Source organism: Hippichthys cyanospilos, chromosome 1, assembly GCF_059441005.1.
Source record: "Hippichthys cyanospilos isolate Australia breed blue-spotted pipefish chromosome 1, RoL_Hcya_1.0, whole genome shotgun sequence".
NCBI lineage: Eukaryota > Metazoa > Chordata > Actinopteri > Syngnathiformes > Syngnathidae > Hippichthys > Hippichthys cyanospilos.
The window spans coordinates 13904119-13919924 of NC_142369.1; the positions used below are offsets into that span (position 1 = coordinate 13904119).

Genomic DNA, 15806 nt, shown 5'->3' on the forward strand with positions numbered 1-15806 from the left:
ACTGAAGCACTTGCAACATGGCAACCCCGTTAGCAGTAATATGACGCTTATGCGCATGAGTAATGCTCTTCACAAGTAAAATAGAAAATGTAGAACGATGTACGGTTGAAGTTTGGACTCTATCTGTGCTTTGGTCGTAAGATTAAGTCTTTCCCGCAGGGGAATGATCTCATCAATTTGCGAGTACACCTACCTGTCCGACTTTGCCTTCGCTTCAAATTTGGAGGCCTTAAGTCCGTTAACCATCAGCAATGGACCCAAAAAATTGCATGCACTGCCTGAGCGGCCATGCCCCTCGACTGAATTCTCATCTTTTGGATACGAACCCGTGAATGCCTCTAGTTTGGGACCCTATTGTGAAATCTTAAACCATACTTTAATACCCTAAACCTTAGTTCAAACACTAGTTTGAAATTTAACCCTGGATTGAAACCCTGTTTTGAAATCTTAACCCTTGATAAAAACCCTTGTTGCTTTGAAACTCTCTCACCCTAACTTGAAACCATATTTGAAATCCCAACTATATTTAAAAAAAACCCTATTAGAAAGCTTAACCATTGTTTAAAACCCACTGAGACCGTAAACCTAGTCCAAAGACCAAATTTTAAACAACCCGTTTTTAAACTAACCTTAGTTTGAAGCCCTGCTTTGAAACCTAAACCCTAGTTTTAAACCAAAATTTGAAGGAAATACCCCTATTTTCAATATCTAATTCTAATCTGAAATCCTAACCCTACTTTAAAACCCTAGTTTCAAATCATAACCGTAGTAACCCTGCCTCGAAACCGTAGTAACTTGATAACCTACCAAATTACCTAAATCAAGACCACATTTGAAACCTAACCCTACAATTAAAACTACCTTGAAACCTTACCTGTAGTAATTTGAAGTCAAATAATGTCAAAACTTAATTAAAAAACACATTTTAAATCAACCTCAAAGGGTTGACCAAAGTGCTGTACAGTTAATAAAGCATAAATTATAAAGCAGAAAGACAGCGATTAAAAACCCGCAACAAATTCACTATACAAAAGTTTGAATAAAAGAGAAAGTAAAACAGACAGAAAACCTACCTACCTAAACCATAACTAGTTGACTGTAGTCTAAAGACCACATTTCAAAACAAACCCTAGATTGAAACTCTACTTCTAAAATCTAACTCTAGGTTCAAAACCTACTTTGAAACAAAAAGTTTATTTTAGTGTAGTTTAAAACGATGACTTATTTTAAATGAGACATTGGAAATATGTGTAATTGTAATAAGGCAAGGTTCCACTTGGAAAAAAGAAACGGGCTGATTATTTTCTCTTCTGAGCCTTTGTAACTACTAAATCAACTACATTGAGCTCCTGATTGTTTTAGATTGTGTAAAATACTACATAAACTAAATCAAGATTCTGATTATTTTGGATAATTTCGAAAACTTTGATCATTTATTGAGTACGTCAATTTGAAAACGTCACGTTGAATTGCCGAAACGAAATGGACCATTTATGTAACGTGGCTTCGCATCACAAACGTCATTGGTAAAAATGACTTTTATGACGTTGAAGAGAAACATTTTTTTCACAACAGTTGCTTAACAGATGGTAAATTGTAACGTTAAAAACTACGTTAGCAGTTGCATAAGAAAAAAATCAATATGAGATGAAGCAAGAGGAAAATTAACTTGATACAAGGCTTGCGTCATCAAGTCACGGCCATGGTCATAGGACGAGCAAGTCATATTTTACGCGCATGCGCCATTCATTGTTGTGATGTTCGCTTGATCAACATGTCTGCCTCCATGGTACGAGCGACCGTCCGAGCGGTCAGTAAACGAAAGATCCTTCCCACGAGAGCTGCTCTCACTTTGGTAAGTCTATAAGCATTTGCTTTCAAATATTTGTGCAGATTTCTTAACTATATAAAACCGTTCTGAGTACCGCTATTGCGTTATGGTAAACTAGCAGGCGCCTGTGACGCAACATGCCAATAACACGGCGAAGTTGTTGGTCACTTTTGTTTTTAATGACATCACTGACCTCTGGAAATCTATCGAACTTTTTGTCAGGCATGAAACTGCGGCATCAAACTCGGTTTCTTGACAGATGCTATCACTTGCTCTTGCTGTCTGTTTTGTAACATCGTTTGTAGTTTAGTTGCCTAACCGCTAAGCTAACGAATCCCGAATGCGTAAATTGCCGTGCACTTCGGATACATGCTGTGTCACGGACGTGGAATATTCCCGTACTGCGTTTTTTGTTGTTGTTGTTGACTGTCGTCCGAAGATGTAATTCATTACGCTTCCTAATGCAGTTTCGCAAGTTCATGATGTCCCACTCGAAAAAATGCTCATGAGAATCACACACGCACGCTACACAGGCTACTTTCCGGAGCATTTAAACATCAATAAACCCGCATCAGCAATTAAAACTTATCACTACACGTGATATTGTTAAAACTTGAAAATAAAAGGGAATTTAAAATGATTTGTCCTCAAAATTGTATTAAGTCCACCAAGAGCAGGCAAGCTTTAACAAGATTGTATGCAAAATTACAAATCGCAGTTTAATTTAAGAACATTTTATTTATTTACCATTATTGGAATATATTGCAGAGAGAGAATCATATAATAGCCAAGGAGGCTGCGTTGGTGCACTTCATCTACACAGCAGCTCAGACCAATGAGCGGTTGAACACATATGACTCAACAATGTCACTTTTATTCCTCTTACAAACTCCACTGCCGAACGTGGCAACTCCAGTGCATTCAACTGAATGGTTTCTCTATCAATGTCTTCCTTTTCTCATGGTGACTGCCTCGTAACTCAACACGCGCCGCAATCGCCCGCCAATGCAATGAATTGTAGGACCCGTTAAGCCGCCCAGCAACACGTTTGCCACAACCAATGTGTAATAAGGGACCTCCCCCAGTATATACATGCACAAAATCTACCCCGTGTACTCCTAATTTAGTGGCAATGAGGAATTGGCAACAGAATATGAATGAAATAAAACAACAAAAAAATAAAAAACTCTATGTGCCCGTTCACTCACATTGCACAGAAGCCTGCAACTGTTGACTGTGAAGGCCTCGAGCTGAATTCATACAGCCTGGCAACACAAGTTAGCTGAATTCTGATTGAATAAAAACGTGGACCTAAAACTACAACACTAGATGACAACACAATTAGCTCTATGGGGTTTGAAAAGGAACTAAGTTTCTATTGTTTTATTTGAGCATCCAAAATTTTTATTGTTCTAGACACCTTCTGCAGTGAATAAGATCCGATGTTTGTTGAAGGACAAGCCGGAATATGTGAGTAATGTCTATTTTTTTTGGGCCCAATAATTAATTGAAATGACTGTAGTGAGGAAAAGACTTGTTCTATGACTAAGCCTTCATGTTTATTCCCAGATTGGTTTGAAAGTTGGCGTGAGAACGCGTGGCTGCAATGGGCTGACGTACACACTGGACTACACCAAGCAGAAGGAAAATTGTGATGAGGAAGTACAGCAGGATGGTGAGCTCTTGTGTTCATGAATTCTAATTTATTTTAATTTTATTGAGTCCACAACAACGAGGCAAGCTTTTTGCAAAATTTGTAGTAATTCCTAACATTAATTTTCCGCTTTTTAAAAAATGTCTTCTAGTTACTGAGTAGACTACAAAAAAATTAACGCTCAAGTGTGCAAATTCAAACATAAAAGAGCCAGACTCATGTTTTAGGTGAGTTAAAAGTAACTGGAGCATCTTGTTTTTCTCTTGCAAATATTGAGACTGGATTATATTTTAATTGAATATTTGTCTTTATTTTGTGTGGTGAAAAAACAACCATGAATTGCTGCTTTTATTAACATTTTTTTCAATCTAATTATTATTATTTCTTTATTATTATTATTTATTTATTTATTTATTTATTTTTACTGTCATAACAGTAACAAGCCGTGCATTCTGTTGTGTACACCCATTTACCAAAAAACAGGCAACCAAATAGCGATCTCGTGCTGTGCAGGGCCGAGAAATCTCGTGGCATCCTAATCTCCCCACTGTTTATCATTGTTTTTAATTCATTTAAGACATTTAACAAAATGGTAATGGTTTAATACATCAAACGATTTAATACCACTCACTTGTCCTAAACGAAAAACACAAAATAAAAACATAGGTTTGACTTATAAAACTGTCCACCTCTTTTAATGCTAGCAAACAATGCACAACGCTCTTGACATACTGACATGTTAGCATCACATTTCAACACAAACCAGTGGCACAATACTTTTACAGAGCTAATATGATAATACAGACCTGCATTCTTTATCTTCTCTGAAAAATGGCATCTTACTGAGTCGCTTACAATAGCAGTAGAAGAAAGCTAATATTTTTGAGCCTGCATGACTGTCCAGTGGTATAGTTTCTCTGGGTGGCCCCGGTGCGCACAGCAGGAGCAATGAATTGGATTTCAACATTTAAATGTAATACATAGACTGAACTGTTTAATTCAATAGACTCTTCCATTCACTGCGAAAGATTAAAGACCTGTCATGAGTTGCATAGATACAGTTGAATGGACATGTGTCTCGTAATTTCTTCGTGGTTATGTTAATAGTGATTTTTTTAAGTACAATTAAACAGTGATGTTTTTTCCCCTTATACACCGTGGCAGGTGTGAGGGTGTTCATCGCCAAGAAAGCCCAGCTGACTCTCCTGGGGACCGAGATGGACTACGTGGAGTCGAAGCTATCTAGTGAATTTGTTTTCAACAACCCCAACATCAAGGGCACGTGTGGGTGTGGAGAGAGCTTCAACATCTGAGCCACCTACCCAAGGGCTGCCCCATCCAAAACCACACACAAAAAAAAGACTCCACATGGACCATGGAGCCAGTCTTTTGACCACTGCAGATGACACACAGTAACGCACACATGCTTGTGAAGCCTCAGCATAATGCTCACCCTATTTTAATCATAACCCTTTGCTTTGATTTTGTCCACCGTCTGACGTGTGTCATTTTATGCGGGACTCCGCATCTTTAGCCTGGCAAGGACCTCGCTGAGTGTTATTGCATTGCAGTGCCAGCCTACTGTTTTAGTGATACGCACATTATTGTACATGTTCATGATCGATTGTTAAGTTTGTGACAAAAGCAAAATGCAACAGAAATGTTTTGAAAACTGCTTCGTCAGTGAGTATAGTCTATTGAAAAGACTAAGCATATTTATGTGTGTAAATACAGAGTGTGAATGACCTAAGCTCCAAAAAAAATGCACAATAAAGAAATGTAGAAAGTTGGTCAATGTGTCATATTGGGAGTAAGAGTTTATTTTCTTCATTTTTATTTATTTTTTTTTTACCAAGGACATAAAAGCAAAATAACTAACCTGGACACTAACCTGACGCAAATATTGAAGAATGTGTAATTGATGCACTCCTCTCCAAAAAAGGTTTATAATTTCATATCATTTGGGCCACAACACTTCTCTTCCAAATTATTGTTTAATGGAAACTGCTCCTCTCCCTTCAGTTTAATTCTTGGCATGATGAGTGATGGACAGTAGAATGTGTATGGATCATTGGTCACAAAGAGGTCAGTATGAAGGCCTAACGTTTTTTAAATTTGAACGTGAACTTTTTGAAGTGACTCAAGGCCCAGTCATTGTTTTTAGCTGCTTATTCTGACTTGGGTCACTGGCTTGCTGGTGCCTATCCCAGCCATCTTGGGGCTGGAGGCGGGTGACAACCTGTACTCGTTGCCAGCCAGTCGCAGGGCACACAGAGACAAACAACCATTCACACTCAGAATCACACCTAAGGGCAATTTTGGAGTGCCCAATATACCTACCTTTAATAGAGGGGAGGTGTTGCGGATTTGCGACAATAAAATGAGAATCATCTAAATACTCCACATGAATATTTTATGAGCCATTGTTTACTCAGATGTTAAAAAAAAAACCTAAAACGACTAAAATCTGAGCCTTAGGCGTATAAGGGTGCGGAAAATGATTAGTTTTCAAGCTAGATTTAAAGATATTTATATTTGGGGCTAACAGCACTTCCCGAACGTAATGTTTTACCATTTTCCCCAAACGGCTCTGTTTTGTTTCATCTTGACAATTATAATTCAAAAGTGATATTTCAGATGCTTTTCCTAAAGGCGTAATTGATACTGTTCTATTAGCAATTCCGTTTCCTGAAAATCCGATTCCACGTTCGACCTTATAAACGCATCATAGGGGATCCTTGATGTCCGAGCAGTTTTGAACGCAGCAAGTACAACCTTCTGCGTGACGTGACTCCTTCGGTTTAAGTGGCGGAGGAGCAGAGCAGCAGAAAGACACACACGTCGCGTTGAGTTTAGCTCTCCTCTGCAGCTTTCTATCTTTTAGGGTGGCCTTGAGCAACATGGAGCCTCACGTTAACCAGAAAACCATCAACTTCGGAGCCGGGCCCGCTAAACTCCCAGTACCGGTAAGTTTCAGCTTTTTTTGCTAGCGACGTCAACTATCGCAATAAGAAACAGACTTGCTATAATAATCATACGTTTTAATTCTGAGCCCCTTGAGAGAATTGTAAAGGGAAAAAAAGCAGATATGTCAGATTGACAGGCGACGTTTAAATGTTATCAAAATGTGCCATTGTATGATTTTCTGTTTGTGCACATTTGCCTGCGGTTCGTTCCCGTGTTAGGATGTGTGCAGTTTTTCGAATTGTGATCATAAAATGTCTGTGCTTCCTGCTTTAAAAAAGGAAAAAAATAAACAGAAGGGTTGCTCGTGACTGAGTGAATGAGCAGCAGAGGACACTTTAGCATCGCTCAGCAACAAGCTGAAAACACGCAGCTGAGTTGCATCAGCCTGCCTCCTTTTTATTCATGTGGAAACGTTCTGATCCGTCTACGCCAGCCGACTGCACATTTAGGTCTTTACCACATGGCTTGCAAAAGTCGTTTTCTGGAGCAGAAGACAGTTATCCCAGCAGGTGTCTAAAATAATTTGCTTTTTTTTTTCATTAAGTGCAATCATTTCTACGTCATGGTTCAATCACTGTTTTTTAGACATTATTTTTAAATGTTACATATATTTTAGGATTTTAGGATCCATACATCCATTACCTTCAGCAGCTTCAGTAGGGAAGCCCAGATTTCACTCTCCCCGTCCACTTTGTCCAGCTCCTGGGGGGGATCCCCGGGCCCTCCCAGGCAGTAGTGTGCCCTGTTTTGTCCCCCTGCGCCTTCTCCCGGTGCGAGATGCCCGGAACACCTCACCAAGAGGCATCCTAACTATATGCTTGAACAACCAAAACTGGCTCCTCTCAACATGGAGGAGCAGCAACTTGACTTTGAGACCCTCCTGGATGACCGAACTTCTCACCGTATCTCTTAAGGGAGAACCTGGTCGCCCTGCAGAGGAAACTAATTTTGGCACTGTTCTTTTGGTCACGACCAACAGTTTGTGACCATAGATGAAGGTAGGAACGTAGATCGACTGGCTAATTGAGAGCTTTGTTTTTGAGCTCAGCTCTTTCTTTACAATTATAGACCGGTACAGAGTCTGCATCACAGCGGACATTGCACTGATCCGCCTCTCGATCACCTGCTCCATCCTGCCGTCACTCATGAACAAAACCGCAAGATGCTTAAACGCCTCCACAATATTTTAACCAGGTCTGTGACTTCAGGCCTAATGATAGGAGACCCCACCTCAGAATTTCCAGACTGTGCTTCCTCAGAGGAAAACTTGTCCGTGAAATTGAGTAGGTCTTCGAAGTATTCTCACCACTCAATCCATTGTGTTACTTAACAAAGGCACTAAAACATTTGGTCTCAGCGAGACTCCAGTGTGCAGACTTCTTGTATTTTGTAAACAATTCATCCTCCACTTTGTTTTCATGACCTATTTTATGTGGACACATGTTGCAGGTGCTGCTTCAAGCCCAGCAGGAGCTCCTTAGCTACAGCGGCCTTGGGATCAGTGTTCTTGGTATTATAAACATTTCTTTATTATGTGTTGTTTGTATTTTACATGTAAGCTATAACAAGAAAGTCTTTTCAATTTAAATGCTTTTTCAGTTAGAACTTTGGATGGTGAAGTCATTTACTCTGAAATCACTTTTGTTTCCTCTAGAAATGAGCCACCGATCGCCAGAATTTAATCAAATCATGAACAAAGCAGAGAGTCTTCTACGAGAGTTACTGTAAGTAGAATTGTACTGCCTTTGTACATCTTGGGCAAAAGTAAAATCCGCTTTTTTTCATTGTTTTAAAACGGTGATGATAACAATCTTGACGAAAGCAAATAAATCATTTTTTTCTACCAAATGTTGATAAGATGTGTTGAGCAATGTGAACTTCAGATTTTAATTTAAAAAAAAAAGATTACATTGTTAAGTTTAAAACGGTGACAATGTTAAAAAGGCGACAGTAAAGTTGATTGTATAAAAACGCTTACTGTATTACTGAAAAATATACTTGCTGTTTTGCCTTTAATCATTGATATTTTACAACTATAAATGTTTTACTGTATTATTATTCACTGTTTGGAAAAAAACTCAAAAGTCCTTTTATATAATAAATAAGTGATAATCTATATAATAAATAAGTGATCATTAATATCCGTACAAATACTCAACTCTTGAATAGTCACATATTTGACCCCTCAAAAAAGACGTATTTTTAAAGACCTTTATATTTCAATATAGCATTCTTTTTAAAAAATGTCATGATGTTAATGGCAATTTGTGCCCTTCTAATTTGTAACTTCTAGTTCGTGATCGTAAAACCACTTCAAAAGGGCCCACAATAATAGTATCAGCTTCCATCGCAAGTACATCTGTCTTGAAATATTGTCATGTATAATCCTGATACCTATACTTGGCATCGATACTCACCCATGCCCTAATAATGATAATAATAATAATAAATTCAATGTTAATCACAAAAATACTCATGACTTTATTTTATCGATCACTGTTCATTTTAATTCTTGTTTGTAGTAATGTTGAAAAGTATAGAATAACATTAGCGTGTCAAAAATGAGCTGTTGTCGTCCCCGCAGAAACATTCCCGACAACTACAAGGTGATGTTCCTGCAGGGTGGCGCATCAGGTCAATTCAGCGGCATCGCCCTTAATCTGATGGGCCTGAAGGAAGACAAATGTGCCGACTACATTGTGACAGGCACGTGGTCTGCGAAGGCTGCCAAAGAGGCCGAGAAATATGGCAAAGTCAATATAGTGCACCCGAAGCTGGATAGTTACACAAGTGAGTGCGCACACTTGCTTTTTCACAGTAATGTGTCACATGTAACAACAATGCAAAATATTTTGATACCTCATAATAGAAAAGCCTTTCCTGATGGTAAGAGGTGAGTTTTTTTCTATTCAGCACCATCTTTTTTTCACATCCTATTTTACCCTGATGCTTAAAAAATATTTCACGGTATATTCAAGTTTTTCCCAACCTTTAATCGAGTCAAGATGCAAAAACGTTATTTTTAATAGAGAAAACCAGCACTGTAATATGTTATGTTATAATACATGACATTAAAAAAAGGAGTTATGACATACTTCAATATAGTTCATTTCACTGGGCATAAAGCATCATCCTACTTGCATTTTTTTTTTTTTTTTATGTTCACCCCTGGGCCACCTGTAGGCAGGGTAATGGCCAATCAAAACCTCATGCTAACTTATCTACCCGGCTGTAGCTGCCTGTCATATTGTAGCAAGGTGTGCCCTGCCTAGGCATAAAGGGAGATTCATTTTTTTTTTCACTCTTCTCAGAGGGGAAAAAAAAAAGACTTTGTGCACTCGAATATTGTCTCTCCACATGTGTTGCTGTTCTGTTTTTATTTAAGTATTATTTAAGTATATTGCTTGAAATAGTTTTAACAGTCACAATAAATGATCATTGCCTATGTTAGCATTAGCCTAATGCTAACTGACTTCAAGCTAAGGTATGTACTTGTTTGAAATACACAACGTGTCATTTTCTTTGTTTTATCTTTATTTCGACACAATATACTTCGACTGAGAGTGTCAAGAAAATAGCCCAACATATGTTGATGAAACTCATGCACATATCCGCCACCATTCAAGTGAAGTTCAGCTCTTCTAATAACTTTATTCATTCAAAGTTGAATTAAATAGAGTATATATTGTATGTGTGTTAAAAAAAATCTACAATCCTAACAATCAAACAGCAGCTAAATGAGCAGGCATAATAGGCTTCCCGCTCTGTTGTATAACAGGGTGCACAACCATGATGGTGAAATGGAATGTGGCACCCTCTTTCCTCATGGTTGAACTAAAATGCCTCTTCATTATCCCGATGTTTCACAGATAGAGCATCGTGTTATGGAATAGCTCACTCTGTCAAATGAGAAATGCCATGGAAAAAATAAATAATGATCAAAGAAGTAGTTGCATGCATCCTTCCTTAAACTTAAGCAACTTTCATAAAGAACCACAAGTCCCGTTATATCATCAATTTTTCTGTCTTTAGGTTTTGTATTCACAAATCCATATTTTTTTTATTTATTTGATTCAAAAAATAATCAAACATCCCAACTAAATACTATCAAGGGCTCAAATGGGATTTTCATATCTGTTAAATGTGACTTCTCCTCCCAGAAATCCCTGATCCGAGCAGCTGGAACCTGAACCCGGCGGCGTCATATGTGTACTATTGCTGCAATGAGACCGTGCATGGAGTTGAGTACAACTTCCTTCCAGAGACCAATGGGGTAACCCTCGTCAGTGACATGTCCTCCAACTTTCTGTCGCGGCCGGTGGACGTTTCCAAGGTGAGCGACTCACAATAAATCACTGGACGCATACTTGCCCATTTTGGTACATCAAAATATGAATCATTGTCCGTCTACTTTTTTATTTACCAAAACATAACGACAAAGTCCACCAACAGATATTCAAATTGTTCCACCAAAATCAACTGATGTGTACGATATTTAAAAAAATAAAATAAAAAAATCTTCTAACAATATTGGCATGTTCTTCAAATACAAGTGAATGCTCACTGTCTAAAAGACAAGAAAGTGATTCTGATATATTGTTTTTCTAGTTCGGTCTGATCTATGCTGGTGCTCAGAAGAATGTGGGCTGCGCTGGTGTGACGGTGGTCATTGTGCGCGAGGACTTGATAGGCCACGCCCAGAAGGAGTGTCCCATCATCCTGGATTACAAAGTGCAGGCTGAGATGAACTCCCTTTACAACACTCCGCCTTGTTTCAGGTTATTCATTCTTAAAATGAACCATTTCACTTAAAATTCACAAATATATGTTGAAGAAAGAAAACTCGGCAAGAACAAATGTTTCACATTTTTGCATTAAAATGATTAAGAAGGCCACATCCCGGATTCAAACCATATGCCTTCAAAGTGTCAGGCAGATGTGCTAATCACTCTTGCACTTTGTGTACATATAATCTACATGACAGCAATAATTTCAGTAGGCCCACCGGAGTCCATATTGCTGTTCTTGAACGCTTTTAAAAGTTCATTTTCTTGTACAGCATCTACATCATGTATTTGGTTCTGGAGTGGATCAAGGAAAACGGCGGTGCTGCTGCCATGGAGACGCTCAACAAACGGAAGTCGGACTTGATCTACGACATCATCAACTCTTCTAATGGCTTCTATGTGTACGTAGCTCAGTTTCCATAAATGTTTTTGTCTAACACAGATACACCAAGATGATTGTCGCAGTGACACCATCAGTGTTGAATCGTCTAAAAAAATACTTCCATTTAATTTGGTATTATACCCGTGTGCTAACAAACCTCACACCACCTCAAAAATCATTTTTACGTGCTAATTCAATACTAAAAATTGATAATGTTTTTATTGATTTAAATGGCAGCCTCACGTCAAGTCCCTGACCACACTATTTTTTTTTTCCACAAGAACACACATGCATAATGTCAACTCCTATTCAAAGGCCTTGAGCTGACCAAACTCGTGTATTAGATGGATGACAATCTGTATGCAAACTTTATGCCGTGGCTCACGTGCGGCCATCCGCAATGAAGTATTCCAGCAATCTGCTTTCAACAAATCAGGCTTACTCATGTGTATCTAAGCAATCTATTTATTCATGTTATTGAAATCATTTACAAAAGGTGTTTGTGTCATTCATAAAGGTTTTATAACAGTTGCAATCCGGAGCATATTATTTATTTTACAATTTATTTATTGAAATGGGAGAAGTTGCAATCTAAAGAAATTGTAAGTTGACCAGTGTGCAAATAATGGATCATTTTGACTGAAGATATTCCACAGTAAGTCTTTCCATAAAATCGTGTGCCCTAAAAAGGCCACAAATTAATTTTAATCAAGTGAATGTCTATAAATATTAATATTCGGCTTATAAATGTGTTTCCATTACCCACCAGGTGTCCGGTAGATGAAGGCTGTCGAAGTCGCATGAATATACCCTTCCGTATAGGGAAGAAAGGGGGCGACGATGCTTTGGAAAAGGAGTTTCTGAATGGGGCATCCAAACAGAGAATGATCTCACTCAAAGGACACAGGTTAGATACTTGACAGTTACCAGGCTAACCAGAGCATTTGATGTCATTGCCATTTTAATTTACAGTGATGGTTAGTAATATTTTAAATAACTGATAATTGTCAGTCGCAAAACAGGAATGTTGTATTCTTTGTCATTAATAAAACCACAATTTTTGTATTTTAAAACAGTTGTGCAAACAACATTTATTACTTGACTGTGTTAAGCGACAAAAAAAATCTGATTTGTTTATTTAATCATCTACTCCGCTACAACTGGTTCAGCAAACAGTAGAAAGAGCTTCTGAGTTAGTCATAAGCAAAAGTGTTAGTCAATTTTGGGGATGAAGAGTAAAACACGTGCCATTTGTTTACTTTAACTGAAAGTGGGCCGATTGAGTTAACGTCAAGTTGCGCCACACTATTATTTCATGAGTCATATTCATTCAATATTCATTAGTAGGTGCTGGACCCAGAGCAAAAATTACACAAAGTAGTTCAGGAATGGAAACTAAAGCCAAATGGTGCAAAGATTTTGTACTCGGTAGTTGCGTTAGCATGTTGGCGGAGTGTCAGCTTTTATTTGTGCATGTTACATGTAATTAAAACTCTTTCCCTGCCACAACAAGAATTCTTGTCATGTGAAATACTTGTTGGCTGCCAGTGACTACTTTTTTTTTTCCTTTAATTAATAGAGTGGTGTCACTTGTGTCCAGCACTCCTCTTAAATTTCAGATTAGTGTGCACTGTAGTAATTAAATGTGACCATTTGATGGGACCGTTGCTCTCGATAGCTACGAAAGATGTGATGTTGGCACTAAAAGAGTTAATAATTCTGTTCAAATCATCAATCATTGGTATTATTAATACAGCAACGGAGAAGTGTTCGCTAGAGTGATATGTGTGAACAATAGTTGAGAGAAGACCTTTTTATGAGTTCCCTAAAAAAAGGGGGACAATAATCCTTTGGGTGTTATGCCCCAGCAATAGATTACTGGAATTCCTGAAAAATAAGATGCAGCTGTTTATTGGTCATACCCTTAATTTTAGGGTTAAATTCTGGTATTTTCGATTTTCTGGGCTGCTTATCTTGCCACTTTTCATTGAATCAGCTAGAGACGTCATAACTTTTACATGATCTGATATTCCTGTGTGTGAACAAGGATGTACTCAGATGGTGGTTCAGTCTACTTGCTTCTTTTATTAAAAATAATGCCGTAACAACCTCATTTAACATGACCTGCTGTTAGCTGCAACACACACTTGCTGCTAACAGCCAACTGATGTTCGGTAGTTAATTATTGTAAGTAAGAATATGGCCAATAAAGAAATGCACATCTGTGTGTCAAAACTCTGCTTATGTGGCTGACAAATTATTCTTTCACGAATGGTGTCAAATTTAAAAAAAAATAAATAAAATAAAATAATTTTTAGCTTGCCATTTATAGGACGCACCCTTACTTTTGACCTCCATTTTATTTTTGAAGAATTACGGTAAATATTGTTCATACATATAATATATTTATGTATGTTTCTTTTGATTTTGTTTTTCGAGCTTCATGCATATCAACCCCCACGTAAACATGTGAGACACGTGTTATTTTTGTCCACTTGAGGTCGCCATACTCTCATTCTACACTGTTCGTGACCTTGAATTTGTATGCATTTAAAAGGCGTAACTTGAAACGGTTATGCAGAGAAACAGCAAATAATACAACCGTGATGTAGTGGACAATGGCTGTAGTTACTGTCTTCTGTATATACAGTATTTGTAGTACTGTTGCAGTTGTGACAAGTTTGTTTCCCCCTGCAGGTCGGTTGGGGGTATCCGTGCCTCTCTGTACAATGCCGTAACAATGGAGGACACCGAAGCTCTGGCCAAGTACATGAAGGAATTTCTAAAAGAGCACCTGTGAGTCAGGCCAAGATGACACATGAAAACGGCTCACATTACAAAAGTGGTTATGGAACAACAGTGGCTGTAGATGGCATTGATTGTTTGATACTAACAAGAAAACACACACACACACACACACATTGCTGACCCTCAAATGTGCTTTTAATGTAAATAGATTAGGTAAATGTTGCCATGTTTAACCACCAAAATACAATAGTCTTTATTCTTTCTGGTGTCGTTCATTGTCTCAACGTTCCTGTCGGAAAATGAGGATTTATTGATGAGAAAAATGAATTTACTAAATGTGGCCTCTAGGTGGTACTGTTTAGTAAGGCATTTACAAAAATCGAACCGGTTGGTCGTTTTGGTAACGTTTCCCACTAGCGAAAACATACAACTAACAGCACTTTAAAAGAGCTTAAACATTGCATTGCTTAAAACTTTTTTTCTGGTGTCTTAATGTCTCTATGACATGATTTCATCAAAAACCTCAAGGATGAATGATATCACCAAGTGTACATAAACTAAAATAATGGTACACATGCACTGATACCAGCTCTGGCACAAATGTAGGAATCGCCAGTGCCTGAGGATGTTCAGGCAGCTGTTTAATTTTGTAGGGAAAAAACAAAAGGAAACAAACAAAAAAAAACCTCTAAAAACCTTTGAATTTAATCAATCCCAAGCATTTTTACATATTTGTTTGAAGAGTCCAGGCATTCAATTCCAGCTAATCATATACACATTTTTTTCAAGCGTTTGGCTAAAGGAGAGTTCAAACAAGGCCAGTGAATTAGGAAAGAATTTAATCAATTAATTAAGTACTAAAGTAATTGATTCAGGACTAAAAGTACTAAAGCAACTAAATATGTTAGGTAATTAAGTACAAAAGTAATTACTTACTTTGAGATAGTAAGATCCAAATCCATTACTTATGCACTCAAGTACGAAAGTAATCAATTATCTATGTATTTAATTACCTACTGAGGTACCTAAGGTAATTGTTACTTTATCGTATTAGGTAATTGATTACTTTATTACTTAATTCATTTGGTACCATCCATTCTTAGACACTCCTTCAGCCAAACATTGGAATTATTTTGAAAGATATAAAAAAGGTACCTCTATATATATATATATATATATATATATATATATATATACTCATACTGTACATACACACAAACACATACATATATGATAATTTTAATAATTAATTGCAATTGTGATATTGGATCATTTCTCCATATCATCTCTTGGTATTGTGGGGAATCTTTTGTTGTGGATAAATTTCACAATAAAGGAAAAAAAACTATTTTTGACACTGCATTAAAAAAAAAAAAACCCTCCACATGTATGAGAGCAGGCAGGCTTTGCCAGGCGAGTGGGTTTACAGTGGAAGAT

At 37.6% G+C, this 15806-nt stretch overlaps 2 protein-coding genes across 2 annotated transcripts; both read left to right on the forward strand.

Moving 5' to 3' along the window:
- Window positions 1-107: 107 nt before the first annotated feature.
- Window positions 108-5275, forward strand: isca1 (iron-sulfur cluster assembly 1). The gene is made up of 4 exons (XM_088435142.1): window positions 108-1855; window positions 3248-3301; window positions 3401-3506; window positions 4650-5275. The coding sequence occupies exons 1-4, from the start codon at window positions 1703-1705 to the stop codon at window positions 4796-4798; spliced, it is 462 nt and encodes a 153-aa protein (XP_088291268.1). The 5' UTR covers window positions 108-1702; the 3' UTR covers window positions 4799-5275.
- Window positions 5276-6257: 982 nt separating this feature from the next.
- Window positions 6258-14630, forward strand: psat1 (phosphoserine aminotransferase 1). Its single transcript, XM_088420483.1, has 9 exons — window positions 6258-6451; window positions 7902-7962; window positions 8107-8176; window positions 9037-9242; window positions 10613-10785; window positions 11061-11230; window positions 11512-11640; window positions 12391-12528; window positions 14319-14630. The coding sequence occupies exons 1-9, from the start codon at window positions 6386-6388 to the stop codon at window positions 14419-14421; spliced, it is 1116 nt and encodes a 371-aa protein (XP_088276609.1). The 5' UTR covers window positions 6258-6385; the 3' UTR covers window positions 14422-14630.
- The last annotated feature ends 1176 nt before the right edge of the window (window positions 14631-15806 follow it).

Excerpts from the sequence above, each read along its gene's own strand:
- psat1 (XM_088420483.1), top strand. The coding sequence starts at position 6,386 with ATGGAGCCTCACGTTAACCAGAAAACCATCAACTTCGGAGCCGGGCCC. Across the intron at positions 9,243-10,612 it reads GAAGCTGGATAGTTACACAA|AAATCCCTGATCCGAGCAGC; the intron begins GTGAGTGCGCAC and ends TTCTCCTCCCAG. Across the intron at positions 10,786-11,060 it reads GGCCGGTGGACGTTTCCAAG|TTCGGTCTGATCTATGCTGG; the intron begins GTGAGCGACTCA and ends TTGTTTTTCTAG.
- isca1 (XM_088435142.1), top strand. The coding sequence starts at position 1,703 with ATGGTCATAGGACGAGCAAGTCATATTTTACGCGCATGCGCCATTCAT. Across the intron at positions 3,302-3,400 it reads TGAAGGACAAGCCGGAATAT|ATTGGTTTGAAAGTTGGCGT; the intron begins GTGAGTAATGTC and ends GTTTATTCCCAG. Across the intron at positions 3,507-4,649 it reads TGAGGAAGTACAGCAGGATG|GTGTGAGGGTGTTCATCGCC; the intron begins GTGAGCTCTTGT and ends ACACCGTGGCAG.